Consider the following 16,706-nt stretch of genomic DNA (forward strand, 5'->3'; position numbering starts at 1 on the left):
GCAGTTGGCTGTGTGCCCTGGTTGCCAGCACCTAGTCTAGTTCCTGGCAAAGGGGTAAAACCCAGGCTCATCTTCCGCGTGGCTACACTAGAGTGAAGGAGCGCATATTATCCACCCCCTGGAATGTCTCATACATCCTCTCATGGACATAGCATTCTCCTATCAAAATAAACTCCTCGCCTCTTGGACGTAGAGCCATCGGCATGATACCACCTCGCAAATAGCAAATTATGTCTCCCGGCTGCGCCCACTCCGGACAGAGCCCGAGTTTATCGAGTTTTGCTGTGCGAAACATGGCCCGTCCGAACTTGATCTTTTCGGCAAGTAGCAGATACTCAAACGTAATCTTGCTGTCAGCGCCATCGGGACCGGCGCCCAGACATTGTGCTTTCATCTCGCCTCGAAATATGTCGGGCGCGGTCTCGTTCATGAAATAGTGCCAGACCGGGTGTCCGGGATCGAAATCGCCCAGGTTTAGTGAGAGCCCGGCCGTTTGGAGATCCATATACCGCCGTATCGACCAGTGACTCGTCCACTTTGGCCCGAACCGATCCGTGGCCCATCCGACAAAGTCCTGATGTAGGCTCTCCGGCGTCGGACCATTATCCTGGCCTCTCGCTGGCGACTGACCTTTGATCATGAAATCAACCACATCCTTAAAGAACGTAGACATTCCGAGGCCTTGAGGAAATACCCATTTTGGTACTCCTGGCGGGTATACATCCGCCAGCCAGAGATCAGAGCGGACTTCACCGATTGTATCGAAACAGATGCCGTACACTTTGAGGGAACGCAAGTTCGTTCCCAAATCGAGAACGAGATGGCTCGAGGAAAATTCAGGGCTACTAAAGAACGGCCCTTGTTTGGGCCTCATTTCCCCAAGGATCCTGATGGTGGCTGGTTCGCGCCAGTCGGGAGCCCAGGAAGGTAGTGAACTTGACATTGGCCTTCGTTGAACGTGGCATAACATGCCCAGATTCCTAGACTCGTGCATGATCCGTTTGGCCGTGACGGAATACACTAATTCGATGTCGATGGTGTAGTCCGGAACGATGTTGGCTTTCCCCTCACACATGAGCCGGACCATGTCATCAGACCATTGAGTTCCTGCATTATTTCTCGGTGTCTCTCGCTCATCGGCAGTGTGAGAAAAGCCGAGAAAGGCGTATACCTTATCACGAGGGTCTGTTGCGTGCAGATGTCTCGTGCTCGGTAATAGTGTTCCAAGACCACCTTTCCAGTTCTCCACCGGTTGGAGGGTTTCTAGCAGTAAGACCATATTGTTGATATGATACAGATCAAATTCATAATTCGTGGGGCCTGTTGACTCGTGGTATTAGCGTTTTTGTGATGAGGACATTCATTCGTAACCCGGGCTGCGGTGTAACACCGACTCCCGGAATGTCGCGAAAAGAAAGGGGGGCTCGTAGTATGCATACCGCGTTTTTCTCGGAGGAAATAGCACGTCATCCGGATTGTGCGCCAGTCCATTTCGAAGCGTCCACAACGCAAGGTCAGCCGTTTCGCGCAGGCTGCCTCCTGAACGACCCACGACCTTGTAAACCACGAACTGCTCAGCAGGCGAGCCACCTCGCCCCACACGTCCTTTATATCCGCGGGATACCTGGGCTCGGGACCTTCGGTGTGCATACCGAGGAGACGTCCCTCGTAATACTCCATGACGCGCATAGCCTCCCAAGCTCGCGGAGTGGGCGGCCGACTTGGGCCCAGCCAGACTACCACACCGGCTGCTGTCGAGTAGATGGTCTTCATCAAGGTGACTTGGTACGATCGCTCCTGGACATCGTCCTGGTTGATGCAGATTGCATCAACCCACAAGTACCGAGCCGTTTTGGCTAGCCTGAGATTCTGGAGGGCGTCGAGGAGGTTCGATGTCACGGCCAAATCGGACCCCTCACATTGTATAGTCTGGTCACGGACGGCCGTGCCCCAGACGTAGGAGAGAGCCTCGAATGTTGGCGAAGATGAGACGGGATGGACTGTCAGCGTGATACGGACGTCCGAACATGCTTCCAGTGGCTGTAAGCCGATGATGCGTATAGTATCCGGGGCAGGCAAGCTTTGGTAGACATAGCGAATCATCCTGACGGCGTTAGTTGCCTAACAGAAATCTATAAGGGTTTAAGAAATGATAGTGAGAGTGGCCAGATGCATGCTTTTGTGGCAATTGAGGACACTTAGGTGCTTTGTCATATGGTCGATGAGAAGGGAAACTAGGAAATATGAGTTGGGTCGCTTTGGCTGGCGGGGCTAAAGCAATCAGCTAGGCTGTTCAAGGCCTGGCAGTGAGATAGTGGAGGGACACAAGTATGCATCTCGGTGGAGTTGAGATGCCCGTCTCGTATAACTCGATTCAAGTGGCCAGAGGTAAATATACTCTGGGAAAAGACATCACCAAATAGGATTTTGTTTCTTTAGCCCATTGAGGTTGAGGTTAACGATACAACTAGACAGGAAAAGTCTTAGCTATGGTTAAATCAACCCCAGCTCTTTCATGAGAATATTTGCTCCTTTCTCACCAATCTTCACAGCAGAATTAGGTGTGTGCCCACCCTCATGATTCCCTGTCAGATCCATTACCGTTGCTGAATCAGTTCATCCATGCTGTTCTCCAGTAAATACTTCTTCACCGGCATCTTGAACAGCGATGTCTACACTGTTCTCTGTCACAGCTTTGGCTAATATCTCCATTACAAATGGGTGTCGACTTCACACTGACTATATCTGTGGTAGAGAAGCAAAGTTGACAAACCAATGCTGCTAACCCTTTGCGGCAATATGCTCTATGCATCCGGCAAACGGGCCTGCTCGAAGAAACCTAGATGCAGCCCAGACATGAAGGAAGACAGGGCAGCGCATTCAAAACATTTATATCCATTTAGAACAGTCGCGTTGGTAATCGACAAATTTGTGGCATGTTTTCGAGGAAGCTGATGTTTGAAGTAATTAAAAAAGGGGTTAGGGGTTAGGGGTTAGGGGAACCGCCCTCCCGGGTCAGTTTTCCAACTAGGACAAATATGTAATAAGTTTGCTATGGGATGCTCTGGACTTCAAAGGATGGTTCAGCCGTACCAGCCTCGATCTTATCTAGCTCTGAAGAATATCCACACAAATGAGCCCAGCAAGACAATGGCCCCGATGGTCATTGCCATATTCCGGTCAGCCCTTCGGTTGAACTCAGCATACAGTTCCTTAATCCTCGCCTTAAACTCCTCCGACGAGTTCCCATTCGGAAACGGCTCCTCCGGGACCGGCTTCTCCAAGAATCGGCACAGCGGCTCCCATCCGTCCTCCACAGCCCACTCAAGTAAGTCGCGGTCCGGATCGCGGACGCTGCCGCGGACCATGGCGCAGTGCTCCTCGAGGGCCCAGCGGCCCGTATGCGCGAAGTCGCCGCCGCGGCAGAAGGCCGGCCACAGGCAGCGCAGCAGGTTCTCCTCGACCCAGAACAGCTCGACGCAGAAGAAGCTGCGGAGCCACATCCGCCAGCCCCCTGCAGGTGCTGCAGAATCGTGTCCTGGACGCTGCGGTGCCACGCGGTGCGGTCGCGGCGCACGTTGAGGATTACCTTGGCGTCCGGGTAGGCGCGGATGAGGTCGTGGGCGAAGACGGCGGCGTCGAGGTCGGTGATGGCGGCGCAGTGGCCGATGACGGCGTCAAAGTCCTCGGCAGTCAGAGGTTTTGTAGGGGTATTGTGCTTGCTATTGCCATCGACACTTGGGTCGGTTCCGCGGCCTCGCCACTTCTTCCGGTACAGCTTCCACTAGCCCTTGTCGTCTTCGGGGTTCAGGGCGATGTCGTATCCGTGGTATACATGTTGGTAGCCGAGTTTGGCGAGAGCTGCGCGCAAGGAATCTGTGCCTGATCTCAGGGGCCCGACTGCCAACACTTGCATCGGAACTGTGCGAGCCTTCTGTGGGGCCTTCAATGGATATGCAATCTCCTTGAGGCTATCCAACAGACCCTGTAGCTTATGGTAATACATCTGCTCAACGACAAGGAGATGTGAGGAAAGGGCCGGTATTGTGTTGTTGAAATGGTTTCATGCATTGAAGAAAGAAGAGAGAAAGAGAAAAAAGATGATGATACCAGGCTTGAAGACCTCTCTGACCAAAGGGCTAGCTAGTATCACTCATTATGAGACCAGACGATGCATACTAACACATTTTGAACTATTTAATATAACTGCAGGTCCATATGGAAGCATTCAATATTGATGTTTTGAAGACCAAAGCACATTCATCCATTTAATGTAGAACCACTTGTCTGTGATGCGTTGTATACAAATAGGGGTTAGCTACTTTGCACATATTGACGCATTTTACGTCACCCCAGTATAACTTTGCATCTAGTCGCAAAGGGAATACAATTCTTTGATAATTCCTGGATGGTTGTATAAAAACCCAAAATACAAAACCTAAAACCTATATTGTAGACGATTCATGCTACTTGGCTGACATTAACAAAAAGTATTCGGTCTACCGAAGAAATCACTCAGCTCAGGGGCTTGTCAGCAACAAATGTAAGAAAACCAACCAACAGCTGAATGATTTGCGCTTGCTGTTTCATAGGTCAATTGTCTAAACTGCCTACACTCCGGGTATACCCAGAAAGGGAAGGAACTACTTCCACAAACAGTTCCTACATGGCTGTGTCTGAAAAGTTTGCCGCCTGCCGAACTGGGCCTTTCCCACCAGAAAGGATCTCGCTCAGGTAAAATAGTTGACGTTGGATTGCCATAACATCTGTTGCTATTTACGAAGTACTCGGATTGGGTGCTCACGTGTATCATTGGATTTCGCAATGGAAACCTGCTCAGCGAACCATGATATTGTTGAACTTTGAAGGCATAACCGCCCACCCGCAAATCATACTGTCAGTCCCAACCTAGGTCTATATATCAAAATAATACACCCCTTCATTGACCGGGCCGGTGTAGCCTAGCGGTTAGTATCATTATTCTATTATACTTAAAGGCAAGAGGGTTCAACTCCCTCTGCGGTCTTTTTTCGATTCCCCTTTTGGACCGACCCCCTTTTTCTCACTATACTTTTTGTACTTTTATTATGTTGACACTACTACCCGAACAACCAGATCGAGACTTATTCACCACTCCTCTGACCTAATATTTACGTTTTATTTGGCATGACAGCTGTAACATACGCCGGGTCACTCAGGACTTCGCATCGCGGATTCCCCTCCGGTTTCCCACAACCACGACCGGGGATGTTTGCCGAGTTGATTTTCATGTAGCAACCAGATAGACACCTACATTCATGCAACCCAAGCCGCGTCTCGTTGAGGTAACTAGGGCCCAAAGCTGGCACGAGCGTAGAAATCGTAATGCCTGGTCTTTGTTGGGAAGCATCCCGACGAAATCAACGCAATCGTGGCCAAAGCCGAGGACATATATAGTGCATACACCTTTAAAGGCGTCATTGGGATCAAGTAACTGCTCATAATTGACACCAGTAGGAGCCGAGCATCGATACGTTGCATGAATCTACTACCCCAATGTCAGTCTCAGGGGGTTGGTTGACTACGTAAGCCAAGGGCGGGGGTTGACGCCCTTCCCCAGCGTACACCATTCACACCACTGGCAGGAATGATGCATATGGTACTCCATCCTTTGTCAGTAGACAGCTCCGTATCTTTTGACTGCACATATGATTTGTCACGGAGCCTGCAGCTTACCCGCTAAACGTCCAGGAACCACACCCACCATCAGGTGATTGCAGGCAACCCGATTGGCTTATCTTGCTGCACTCAACTTCTCGGTAGTACCGGCGATTGGAAGGAGGAAACAGCCGATGAATGTGCATGACGGTTTCCATCATATGTTCCTGAGGTGGACATGGAACCTGCGCCCTAATCTTTCCATACATACCCTGTGCTGGGGGTGCATGGCTATTAGTATTGAAAATTGGGACTGAAGATGACTATGAGCACCAAACTGAGATTCCCCTATCAGCAGCATTCTCTACTCCCATTGCAATGAAGTAGTGTCTCTATCCAGGTCTCAACTGCGGCAGCCGGAGCCGCACGCCGTTTGATGCGCAGGAGCTGTACCGGTCGCTGCGTGATACCATGAGCTATCGCCTTGACCTTCACGGGTGGTCGTCGAGATGAACCTGGCAAGCGGGTTTCCCAGCGTACTGTGTCGACTACTACAGACACAAAGGGCATACTTTTGGGCCTGGAGATATGGCGTGGTTCTCAAGACTGGCCGCGAAGTTGCTCAATAAGGACTTCCAGAGGAACGAGACCTCCGCAGCGCGCTGATCGACCCGCATCTGCATTGCCGGGGCAACCCCGGGCTCGAACCAAGCGTGATGGGCCGGCTCCTCCGTCCCATGGTTGCCAACGAAACCGGTGGGACCACGGGCGACGGAGACGCAAAGATGAGATGCCCACTCGATCAGAACTGGAGGGCTGCACGGCAAGCTCGGTGGTGCCATGCTGCTAAATTGGTTCGCGGCCAAGCCATGGCGGATTTCATTGCGCTGCAGCTTGGGCCCACCCGTTCCTCTGCTAGCCTGGTCTTTTTCTCCGAAGCAGGCGCGCTCGCCATCGTCGGAGAGTCCCTTAAATTCGAGCAGCGCCCGGTCGGAACCAGCCCGGGCTGGAGAGCCGCGAAGAGATAGATTGGCTACCATCACTGGAAGAATATGGATGCGAAACACTGACTCGATGAGGGTTTTGAAATGACGGGATGTGCGACGACCATTGTTCCAGACGTCGGCAAAGTCCTCGCTGTTGGCTAGGCTTCTGATGACGATTACCCAGATCTCAGCGGGTAAATAGGGCAGTGGCCTTTCCGTGGTGTTGGTGGACATGTCGGCATCGAGCTCCGGAGGCGACGATACGCCCGCCAACTACAGAGAGAAGCGAGACGGCAAGGTCTGTATATATCAAATGCATCTGTGAAATGAGAATCAAATTTTCCAGTAATCATTTTAGAGAATACCTGAGGTAGTTATCATCTGGCGTTGTTGGTGGCTGTTGTTGGTTAACCTTCTCCTTTGTCTAACAACATGCCCTGGCATGTACTTGCGTAAGACACGGCAGGCAGTCAATCATGTTGGTCCTTGCGTTTTCTTTACGAACCATCCCTTGAAACATGGAAGCGAGCGATGTCTTATGTTGTCAGAAATGACTTGATATGGCCATTTGAACTGAGAATGCATCGTGGCAGTGGCAGGTCTGATTGAAGGCGGGCGGGCAACCACGGTTGGGTTTGTGTAGCAACGATCAGTTGCTTGTACGGTGGAGCCTAGGTCCATGTTGACACTGGGGCCGCATCGTCTCGGGGAAGTGCCAGAATCTGTCTTTGTTCGGTAGTTGCCAGTCAACCAGCGCAAACCATGGAAGACGCAGCACTCTAGAGGCTGTAGCGCACCGTAGCGCGAGTCGCCAGTCAGAAGTGACGTTTTGTGGTGAGGACGAGCAGGACGGCCAGCACAGCCAGGCCGACACAAGATGAGTCGTGCTGCCAGGTGGTGTTGCCCAGCGTGCTGCGTGCCTTGCACCTCTGCAGTGCCCTGTGCAGTGCCTGTGGGGTACACGTATCGCCCCTAGCAACGTCCCCTGCAGTCCCCCCTCCGCCCTGCTGCCAAAAACAGCCCAGGTTGATTTCCTCTTGTACTTCCATTGGGTCGGGCTCCTGCCTTTAATTACCTCCTGCCTCCTCCAATTTAATTCCCGTACCCAATCTGGTATCTCTCAACCCCATACCAATTTAAACACGCACACCAATCGCTTCAATGACCGCCGGCGCAATCACCGCTGCCGTCGACATTTGAACAGCCCAAACGGCTTGCACTTCTATTATATTCCGCCAGAATCAATATATGGCTTCGCCTCTCACACCTGCGCCAAGCGCGTCGCTGAACATCCAACCTACCCCTCTGTCCGCGCGCCACAACTTCAACCCCATAATGGAAACTCCCACAAACAACTGCGAGTCGACCTCGCAAGACGTCGATATGAGTTCGCCAATGCCGGCAAGAACGCCAGAACCCCAAACAGAAAACAACCCTCCGAGAGAAGAACAAGAGCAGGAGAACACCTCGTCGCCGGGCAAGCAGCGCCATTCTAGAATACTGTCGGGCAACGGCATTGCGCCCCTGAGGATTCTCAGCCCGCGCGAGGATAAATTCGCTTCCGAGTCCGGCTTAGCACCCATGGCCATTGATTCCGTCGCCAAAAGTCCCCTGCGACGCTTCCCCGTTAAGGTCAACACTGGTTTCCCTGTCCGTGCGAACAGTGGCAGCAGCAGTAATTCTCCGCCGCAAGACTCGCCAGCAGCAAAGTCCGCCCAGAAAGAGGCTACGATACAAGATTCCCCTGCGGCGGAGTCAACACCTAACAATGATACCCCGCGAGAATCCCCAACACCCAGATCATCGTCAAACGGATCGGTGGTGAAGCAAGAGATGACCTTTGAGGAAGCTCTGGCGTCAAACGATGGCTTGAAGCATGCTATCCAGATATTCGAGGACGATTCCACCATGTTGGAATCAGGCGAGGGGCTAGATGACGCCGACGTGACCTCGATGACCGTGGACGACCACCATCTGGATAAGATCGATGAATCTGCCGCCCCAGACGAGTCTATGATTAGTACCTACAGTAACTTTTCGGTCATCCCGAACCTGACGACGTTCGCCAAGTTGGGTACGAGCCCAAACAAGTTCGATAGCCTAACTACCCCGCGACCACGAGGTCGCTATGATCCTTCAACTGCCAGGTCAACCCGTAAATCTGACACAGAAAACGTCGGTGATACAACCAGTCTGTTGGACTTTACCGAGCAGATGTCCGCCATTTCAGCACATTATAGACCCTCGTCACCTACAAAGAGAGGGCGTTCACGTTCACCAGCCAAGACCAACGGGCATCACGCCAACTCAACACCAAAGAGGGGTGACGTGAACTTGCTTGACTTCGATATCCCACCAATGCCTACCCCGCGAAGCGTACCTACAGTGACGCCGCGTGAGGTTGAGTCCCTCAAGTCTGCATTCCTGTCCGAGATCAGCAGCCTGAAGGCCTCACTTTCCGGAAAAGAAGCCGAGGTCACATCTCTCAAGACCGCCGTTGGTGATGCAGAGAAGCGAGTTGGTCAGACTATGGAGAAGCTGCGAGAGACAGAATGCTTGAAAGAGTCAATTACAGACGAGAAAGAGTCATGGGAGAAGCGGGGACGTGAAATGGAGTCCGTTCTGCGCAAGGTGAAGTCGGAAATCGTCCACAACCAGCATGAACGCGACGAGCTTGAATCCAAGTTGGACGAAAGCGAGAAGAGGAGGGAGGCAGCTGAGATGATGGCGCAAGAGGCCGAATCGAAGATAGCCAGTCTCCGCGCAGGGCGGTCTACCCCAGACGTCAAATCGCCCGACAGATCCGATAGCAGGGTGGCAGCTCAACGCGAGGCCGAGAACATGGAACGCGTCGCCAGAGAGCTGCACGCACTCTACAAATCAAAGCACGAGACGAAGGTTACGGCCCTCAAGAAGAGCTACGAGGCACGCTGGGAGAAGAAGATCCGCGAATTGGAACGCCAAATCGAAGAGCTGACCGATGACAACGAACGCCTCAAGGTGGGCCGAGATGCAACTATGACGCGTGTTGAGTTTGGCCAGGCTGTTGCGAACGAGACTGCCGAACTCAAGGCCCAGTCCAGCAGAGATGCTGCGCAAATCAGGGAGCTTGGCGCTGAGGTACAGAAGCTCGAAGCAATTGTGTCCAGCGTGAAGCAAGATAACCATGAACTCATTGTCCTTCTGGAGCGCGAGCGCGTGGAAAAGGGCGAACTTGTTCAGTTGGCAGAGGAAATGATGGAGATGCAGCACTCGTTCGTTGCCGCCAACCAGGCCAAGGCGGAGCCGAAGCCTGAACCCAAGGTAGAGGAGGAAGTGCGCCGTACACCTGTGAAGGCAGCACGGATGTCGGCTCCGGTTCCGCCCCCGACCTCTCGTACACCAGTGAAGGCAACACCAGCGCGTAGCAACAGCGTTCGCAGCATGGGAGCCTCGCCTGCGCAAAAGCAAGCTTTCCGGAGCAGTCTTACCCGACCTGGCCCCACCGGCATACGGGCACCCGGCAGTGCTCTCCCCAAGTCCCAAACGGAGAGTCGTATTGGTGGCTTAGGGAACCACGCAAACACCAAAAGCATGAGTGGCGGCGGTCTGCCGAGGCCCGGAAGTGTGCTGAGCAGGCCGGGGAGTGGCATGAGCGGACGGAGCGGTATCATGAGCTCGATCGAGAAGATGGGCAACTACCGCGCTCGGGGCGATTAGACATCGTCAACAACATTTCGGCGCCCAATATGATACCCAGCCCTGCCAAGGCCCGTTATTTGACCTCATCAGCGGCAGGTCATCCGTGGAAGAGGTGGAAGTGAAGATACTCGGGTGGCACTTGAACTTTCCTGGATATAACGAGGGATAGTGCTACACCATGGTCGTGTTAGGGACGAGTTGGGACGGAGATACGATTCTCTGTATGTGTTTTTGGGTGCCCCATGTCCTATTGTCAATGGGTCTTGTATGTACTAGTTACTGTTTTGACTGATGATGATGATGAAGACATGATTGCAAGCTTCGTTCTGCTTTACAGGACTCCCAGGGCTAGATTCTTGGTAGCTCTTGGCAAGGCTTCCTAATTTATAAACTTATTCATGATACCTATCCTCTACCTGACCCATCTATGCCGCTTGGTGATTTATGAACGGAGCCGACTCACGGCATAGCTAGAAGAACTCACAGGGAAGCACTGCCGAGCAGACAGCGGGGTGCATATAGCCAGGACTCAAAACTGATTCGCCAAGGCGGGTGATGGACGATCCAATATCGCCATGTCAGCCAATCGCGCCATTGCCGATTTAGCCATCACTATAAGAAATGCTTTAGTATGTCGATTCCAGGACCTGGGATATGAAGGACATTCCGACACCAGGTCTACGGAATATAACTCACCATTTCCCTGCGATGGGAGCGCTTGCGGGCCTTCTATCTCGCCAAGTTACCCAACTCTGTCGAAAACCAAGGCCATAGCAATATGAAGTTCTCTGGGATTTACGCGCTTGTGGTGCTCGCGGGTCTATCCACCGCGCAGACTCCAGATGGGTTCGAACCGCAGGTCACGCCTCACTTGGATGTCATCTTCGGTTCGAAAGAGGTCACTCCGGGGCTGTCACTGACGAAAAGTGGTGAGCATTCCCCTCTCACGCTGCAGCAGTACCTGTTGAGAGCTCGGTTGCAGAGAGAGTGTACGCTGCTGGATCCATCGATGACTAACATGCCCCAGACACGGCGAGGGCGCCCACGATCGGACTGAAGGCCCAACCGAACGGGACCTATGTTTGGATGATGATTGGTAGGTATTTCGTTGCCCCCTTTCCCTCCCCCATTGCCAGTGTGTGCGGATGTTGAGCTGACCACCAAGTGTAGATCTCGATGCGTATGTAGCGCTGCATTCAGACGCGAGTGAGCACTCATCAGGAAACCAAGATACTGACATTGTTTGCTATGTCACAGGTCGACGAACCCCTTCAACCCCAAGCAAGGGAAGCCGGCCACCTACCTCCACACGGTGCTGAGGGACTTCAAGGCCAGCGGTCAGAAGACGGACAGCGGCGTCTACACGTTGACCACGAGAGCCACCGGGCCCGTGGCGTGGTTTGTAAGTTGGCCGACCACCTTGAGTTTCTTGCCGCCCGCATGTAGCTAATCGAGCGTTACTTACTGGGACAGGCGCCGGCTCCTCCGGCGGAGAACCCGCCTCACCCTCATCGCTACACTCACCTCCTGTGGGAGCAGCCGGAGAACTGGGTTATCCCGCAGGCCGCGCAGACGCAGCTCCAGACCGGCAAGACGGCGTTCAATGTGCCGGCGTTCCAGAAGGCGGCTGGGCTGTCGGCGCCGATTGCTGGGAACTACTTTAACCAGACTGGTTGAGTTCCAAGATTCATGGGTGTGTAGGTGGCAGGCGGGGGGATGGAATTGACAAGTTACAATTGGGCTGGACGGAGTACACGCAGTAGGTATGCGGGTGTCAATATGAGCTAACCTCGAGAGTACTGAATTTGATACATTTTTGTGGCATGATATTTGCTTTTGCCCCTGCATACTTAGTTTCATGCATTGCTTTGCTCTGTGATACCTCCCAAAGCCGGAAGCGATTCAACCATCTCAATCCCAATTCATTGTCAGTCTACTGCTGAGTGAATAAGTGACATAACAAGTCGAACAATAAAAAATTGAAGATCGAGCTGGATGGCCCTTTGATGGGTTTTGTTTAGATAGGCCAGGACATTGAATGCTGGGGCGTGCAAGGGTGCAGGTAAAGGAGTGCCCATCGGCGACGCCATACCCCACCCGGAAACCCCCACGCGGGTAAAATAGTGGGTGGCATCTCCCCTAAACCCGCCCTGCTCACAGGGAAGGCACGCTGGAGAAACAGGCAGACAACGGAATCGTATCTCACTCGACTTCACAATTTATCGATAAATCCCAACCTCGCTATCGATAATCGATACTCACACACCAATCTGCCCCCTGGGCCCCTATTCACTCCCGAGGTCGTAGTGACCGGTGTGATGCACGTTTTTCGACAACGCCGGTGAATGCAACCCGGCATACATGCATGTTGCCACATCTCTGGCCGCATCCCATCTCCGACCACTTCCTGCACAACCTGCAGCCTAAGCTAACTCCAGCTTCAAGTCCATCATATGGCCGATGTTGCCATGGACCGGCCTTGGCTTGCAAAGTACATCCCGGCCGGGTGCCTTCGATTGCCATCCCATGAGAAGAACAGTCTTCCGGCCGATGATGAGACCGGGCCTCGGCCCACGGCTGATGGCTGGCAATTTTTGAGCCGAGATGATCGCGATGATGTTCCAAAAGATCTCTCAGTTCCGAATGCTCACCGGTCTCAGCTGTTGGCATTACAAACACTCGCTCCTTTTGCCGCCATGTTTCGAGCCAAATGGATACAGCTTGAGTTGAAGGGCCACATCGTCCGTGTCTACGTCCTGCCTCATGATGTAGATCGGATATCGATTGAACGCAAAGGCGCCAAGCTGTTCAAGGACTTGGGGATTCTGCTGAAGCAACTTGATTACTCACCCGCTACTTGGAATGGAAGCGAAGAGGGCCATGGCGCGACTGGGTCGAATGACAATAAGGAAGAAGACGATGATCTGTCTCTACTTGAACGCTTCAACCGATTCCCGTCGCCTGATCCTCAAATCCACGATGTCACGAATGCCTTTGACAAAGGATTGATTAGAGACGTTCTCGACAGCAAGATCTTTGGAATCACGACTACACTAATACCTATCCAACGGAAGTCGGTCGCAGAGATGCTTCGGCGCGAGCTAGCCCCGAGACAAGTGCTGGATCCCAGATTACTGGAGAGGACAGACCAGAACGGCAACTTGTGGTACTCAGACTTCGTCAAAGGTGAGGTACTGCGAGAACCTCGGTACTACGATGCCGTTCGAGGAGGGCTTCTTTGCGAAGAGATGGGACTTGGCAAGACTATAATGTGCTTGTCCGTGATATGCGCCACGAAGGGCATGCCGACAACAGCGCCAGAGCCTTATACTGCATCAAACCCGAAGCGTGAGAAGAAAGCGAGCCTCATGGATATGGCGGCTGCCGCTGTAAACCGCTATTCAGTCCCTTGGCGTCAGCGCCAGGATCTCTTCCAAGACATTCCCCCCCCATGTGTGTGGAAGCCCTCGAGAAGAACAAGAACCGTGCCTTCTACAAACTGGAACCTGCTGTTAACACCCTGGTTCAGCCAAGGAGAGGGGAGACGAAATGGCGCTTCCCACTCGCAGTACGGCAGAGAAGTCCAGATCACGAGTTCTACTCTCGTCATTGTGCCAAACAATCTTGTCCGACAGTGGCAAAAAGAGATCAAGAAACACACCGTCGGCCTTTCGACCCTGGTACTTGAGGACTTGAAGTCGGAGATACCAGTTGCTTCCATCCTGAAAACGTATGATATCATACTACTATCCAAAAGCAGGGTTGAGAGGATCGAGAGGGACCGCGACACCGACCAAGGTTACGAGATCAGTATTCTCCAAGGCCTACGTTTCAAGCGTTGCATCATTGACGAGGGCCATGGGCTTGGCAATGGAAGCCGGCAATGGCGGACAGACTTCATGGTTTTGCTTGATGCGCTTGAGATCGATATACGCTGGGTGGTGACGGGCACACCTACGAAAGGACTGTATGGAGTTTCGATCCCGCTAGAGTTGAACCCCGTGGGCAGAAAACGCAGCGCCGCTGGGAAGGGTGCCCACCAAGGTGATGATGAAACACCCGCTGCTGTTCAAGAACGAGACGACCTCCTACGAATAGGCAACATTACTGCGAAGTTTCTGAAGATTCGCCCGTGGTCGAATACGAAGCATGAAGCCGGAGGAGATAGCCAGGCAGACTGGAGTGTGTACGTGTTACAGCCGAAACACTCCAAGAAAAGCTGTGGCAGTATACATTGCCTTGAGACAACACTGAAGTCTCTGATAGTCCGGCACCGCTTATCGGACGTTGAAGCAGCCCTTCCACCAGTTCAAACGAGGAATGTCATCTTGGAGGGATCATATCAGGACAAGCTTGCCTTGAATCTCTTCTCGATGATGATCATATCCAACTCGGTCCAATCGCAGCGAACGGACATGGACTACTTCTTCCACCCGAAACAACGCTCGGCACTTCTTCAGTTGGTCAGCAACCTAAAACAAGCAAGCTTTTTCGGGGGTGTCTTCTACTCCGACGAAGAAATTGACCACGCCTTGGAAAGAGCCGAGGAGTTCTTGGTAAACAAGAAGGTCCCTATCAGCGATGCGGACAAATCGTTGCTGGCGGATGCCATCGCTTTTGGGAAACTAGCAAGCGACAATGGCTTGAAGGACATCAGTAACACATACCATGCGCTTCCTCTATACCTCGAGTACTTCCCCGGTGGTAACGACCATGCGCAGGCCTGGTCTCTTGCCGATGAGGACCCCCAAGATGGGGAGCTTATCTGCACCGACGCCAGCTTAATACAAGCTCTACAGAGATTCCTGAATCCTATGATCGATGCACCAACTTCTCTGCAGTTGATGATGGATACTGGTGCAATGGCGCGCCAAGGTCTCTCCGAGAAGCAGAGAATGCTAAACATGGCAGGAAGTGTTGAAGGCGATCCGGCTTCGTCTACCTTGGCCGGGAGCACCGCCGTTGGTGTAGATCACCACACCATATCCCAACCCCTAAAGATGCCTTCAAAAGCAGATCAGGTCCTGGATCAAGTGGACGACAATGTTCATCCACACGGCAACGTCGAGATTGCGGCGGCCTTGACGAAGACTCAAATTGTGTCGACGGTATCTGCGAAACTCACATATCTCATCGATTCTATTGTCAAGTATCAAAACGAAGAGAAGATCATCGTTTTCTTCGAAAATGACAACGTTGCCTACTACCTGGCCCAGGTTCTTGAGATAGTAAGTCAGCTCGAACCCCAGGACGACGGATTGACTAACATGCCTGGCTAGTTGCAAGTACAGCATCTCATCTATACTCGACAAGGACTCAACGCTCAGCGACGTGGGCAATATATCCAGACCTTCCTAGAAAACGACAAATTTCGTGTTTGCCTGATGGATCTTTCGCAAGCAGCCTTCGGGCTGGATATGAGAACCGCATCCCGGATCTACTTCTTGACGCCAGTTCTCAATCCTCAAGTCGAGCAACAGGCCATTGGCCGGGCCCGACGATTGACACAGCCCAAGCCGATCAGCGTGGAAACGCTGGTGTTGAAGGGAAGCATCGAGGAGCTGATCGTTGAACGACGAGAGGCCATCCCGCAAGCAGAGCATCGCAAAATCAAGTCCATTCTCGACGACAAGCCCATATACGACTGGATCTTGAACGCTCGCATCATGCCCATGCCTGAGCGCCTTCCTGATGCGGCCCAGACATCAAAGCTGGAGACGCCGCAACTCATCTTCGGGCGCGGCTTTGGGCGCGAAATTCACCCCGACGAGGGCTTGGTGCTCCCATCGCCAGAGGGAAAGGGCAAGGGCAAGGGCAAGTCGGCGAGCAACATGAGGGATAGAGGCGAAAGCCCGGAGGCGACGACTCGATATCCCAGACGGAGTCTACCTAGAGGCGCAAAGAGATCCTACACCTCTATGTTTGGTAGCGGAGCAACGGGGGCTGGAACAGACGAAGCCGAAGCCGAAGCCGCCATGGACGAGTCTGCTACTAAGAGAACGAAGAAAACGGCACGTGTTGCATTTGCCGATTAGCTGGACAGTACGGTGGCTAACTATATAGGCGCGAGCGGGAGCATGGGAGCTGGGTGTAGTATAGAGAGATCGGCCTTGTTACAAGAGAGGCTGATATCACGAAGACACGAAGAAACAACCAGCTTGCCTTGCCGTTCGCATAGTAGCTAAAAAAAACAGCTACCTGCGCTGGCGGGGTGAGCGGATGAGTGTGTAGGAATAGACGCATTGGCATGTCACTGGACAATGTTAGAACATGGTGGTATCGTGTATGATTGGATGTGTATAATGAATGGATGTAGTGGTTGAAGGATCTGGGACGGGTGGCGCTGAGTAACGTGCCAGATAGTCTCCTTTGGTAGCCAGTAGACTGCTTTTGTTATATACA

The 16,706-nt window shown here is 52.7% G+C and overlaps 6 protein-coding genes across 6 annotated transcripts; 3 read left to right on the forward strand and 3 right to left on the reverse strand.

Annotated features, from left to right (window-relative positions):
• Positions 1-36: 36 nt before the first annotated feature.
• PG997_006558 (uncharacterized protein) lies at positions 37-2,103 on the reverse strand (the record flags this gene model as incomplete). Its single annotated transcript, XM_066810873.1, has 3 exons — positions 37-82; positions 135-1,320; positions 1,440-2,103. The coding sequence occupies 3 exons, from the start codon at positions 2,101-2,103 to the stop codon at positions 37-39; spliced, it is 1,896 nt and encodes a 631-aa protein (XP_066669796.1).
• Positions 2,104-3,104: 1,001 nt separating this feature from the next.
• On the reverse strand, positions 3,105-4,006 carry PG997_006559 (uncharacterized protein; the record flags this gene model as incomplete). Its single annotated transcript, XM_066810874.1, has 3 exons — positions 3,105-3,545; positions 3,590-3,784; positions 3,836-4,006. 3 exons carry the CDS (start codon positions 4,004-4,006, stop codon positions 3,105-3,107), a joined length of 807 nt encoding a protein of 268 aa, XP_066669797.1.
• Positions 4,007-6,188: 2,182 nt separating this feature from the next.
• PG997_006560 (uncharacterized protein) lies at positions 6,189-6,857 on the reverse strand (the record flags this gene model as incomplete). The annotated part of the gene is made up of 1 exon (XM_066810875.1): positions 6,189-6,857. The coding sequence occupies one exon, from the start codon at positions 6,855-6,857 to the stop codon at positions 6,189-6,191; it is 669 nt and encodes a 222-aa protein (XP_066669798.1).
• Positions 6,858-7,871: 1,014 nt separating this feature from the next.
• PG997_006561 (uncharacterized protein) lies at positions 7,872-10,322 on the forward strand (the record flags this gene model as incomplete). Its single annotated transcript, XM_066810876.1, has 1 exon — positions 7,872-10,322. One exon carries the CDS (start codon positions 7,872-7,874, stop codon positions 10,320-10,322), a length of 2,451 nt encoding a protein of 816 aa, XP_066669799.1.
• A 760-nt stretch (positions 10,323-11,082) lies between these two features.
• PG997_006562 (uncharacterized protein) lies at positions 11,083-11,981 on the forward strand (the record flags this gene model as incomplete). The annotated part of the gene is made up of 5 exons (XM_066810877.1): positions 11,083-11,233; positions 11,332-11,400; positions 11,475-11,484; positions 11,562-11,706; positions 11,778-11,981. The coding sequence occupies 5 exons, from the start codon at positions 11,083-11,085 to the stop codon at positions 11,979-11,981; spliced, it is 579 nt and encodes a 192-aa protein (XP_066669800.1).
• Positions 11,982-12,772: 791 nt separating this feature from the next.
• Positions 12,773-16,339, forward strand: PG997_006563 (uncharacterized protein; the record flags this gene model as incomplete). Its single annotated transcript, XM_066810878.1, has 2 exons — positions 12,773-15,532; positions 15,584-16,339. The coding sequence occupies 2 exons, from the start codon at positions 12,773-12,775 to the stop codon at positions 16,337-16,339; spliced, it is 3,516 nt and encodes a 1,171-aa protein (XP_066669801.1).
• Between the last annotated feature and the right edge of the window lie 367 nt (positions 16,340-16,706).

This window comes from Apiospora hydei (assembly GCF_038363865.1).
Source record: "Apiospora hydei strain CBS 114990 chromosome Unknown utg000005l_segment0_segment0, whole genome shotgun sequence".
Taxonomy (NCBI): Eukaryota; Fungi; Ascomycota; class Sordariomycetes; order Amphisphaeriales; family Apiosporaceae; genus Apiospora; species Apiospora hydei.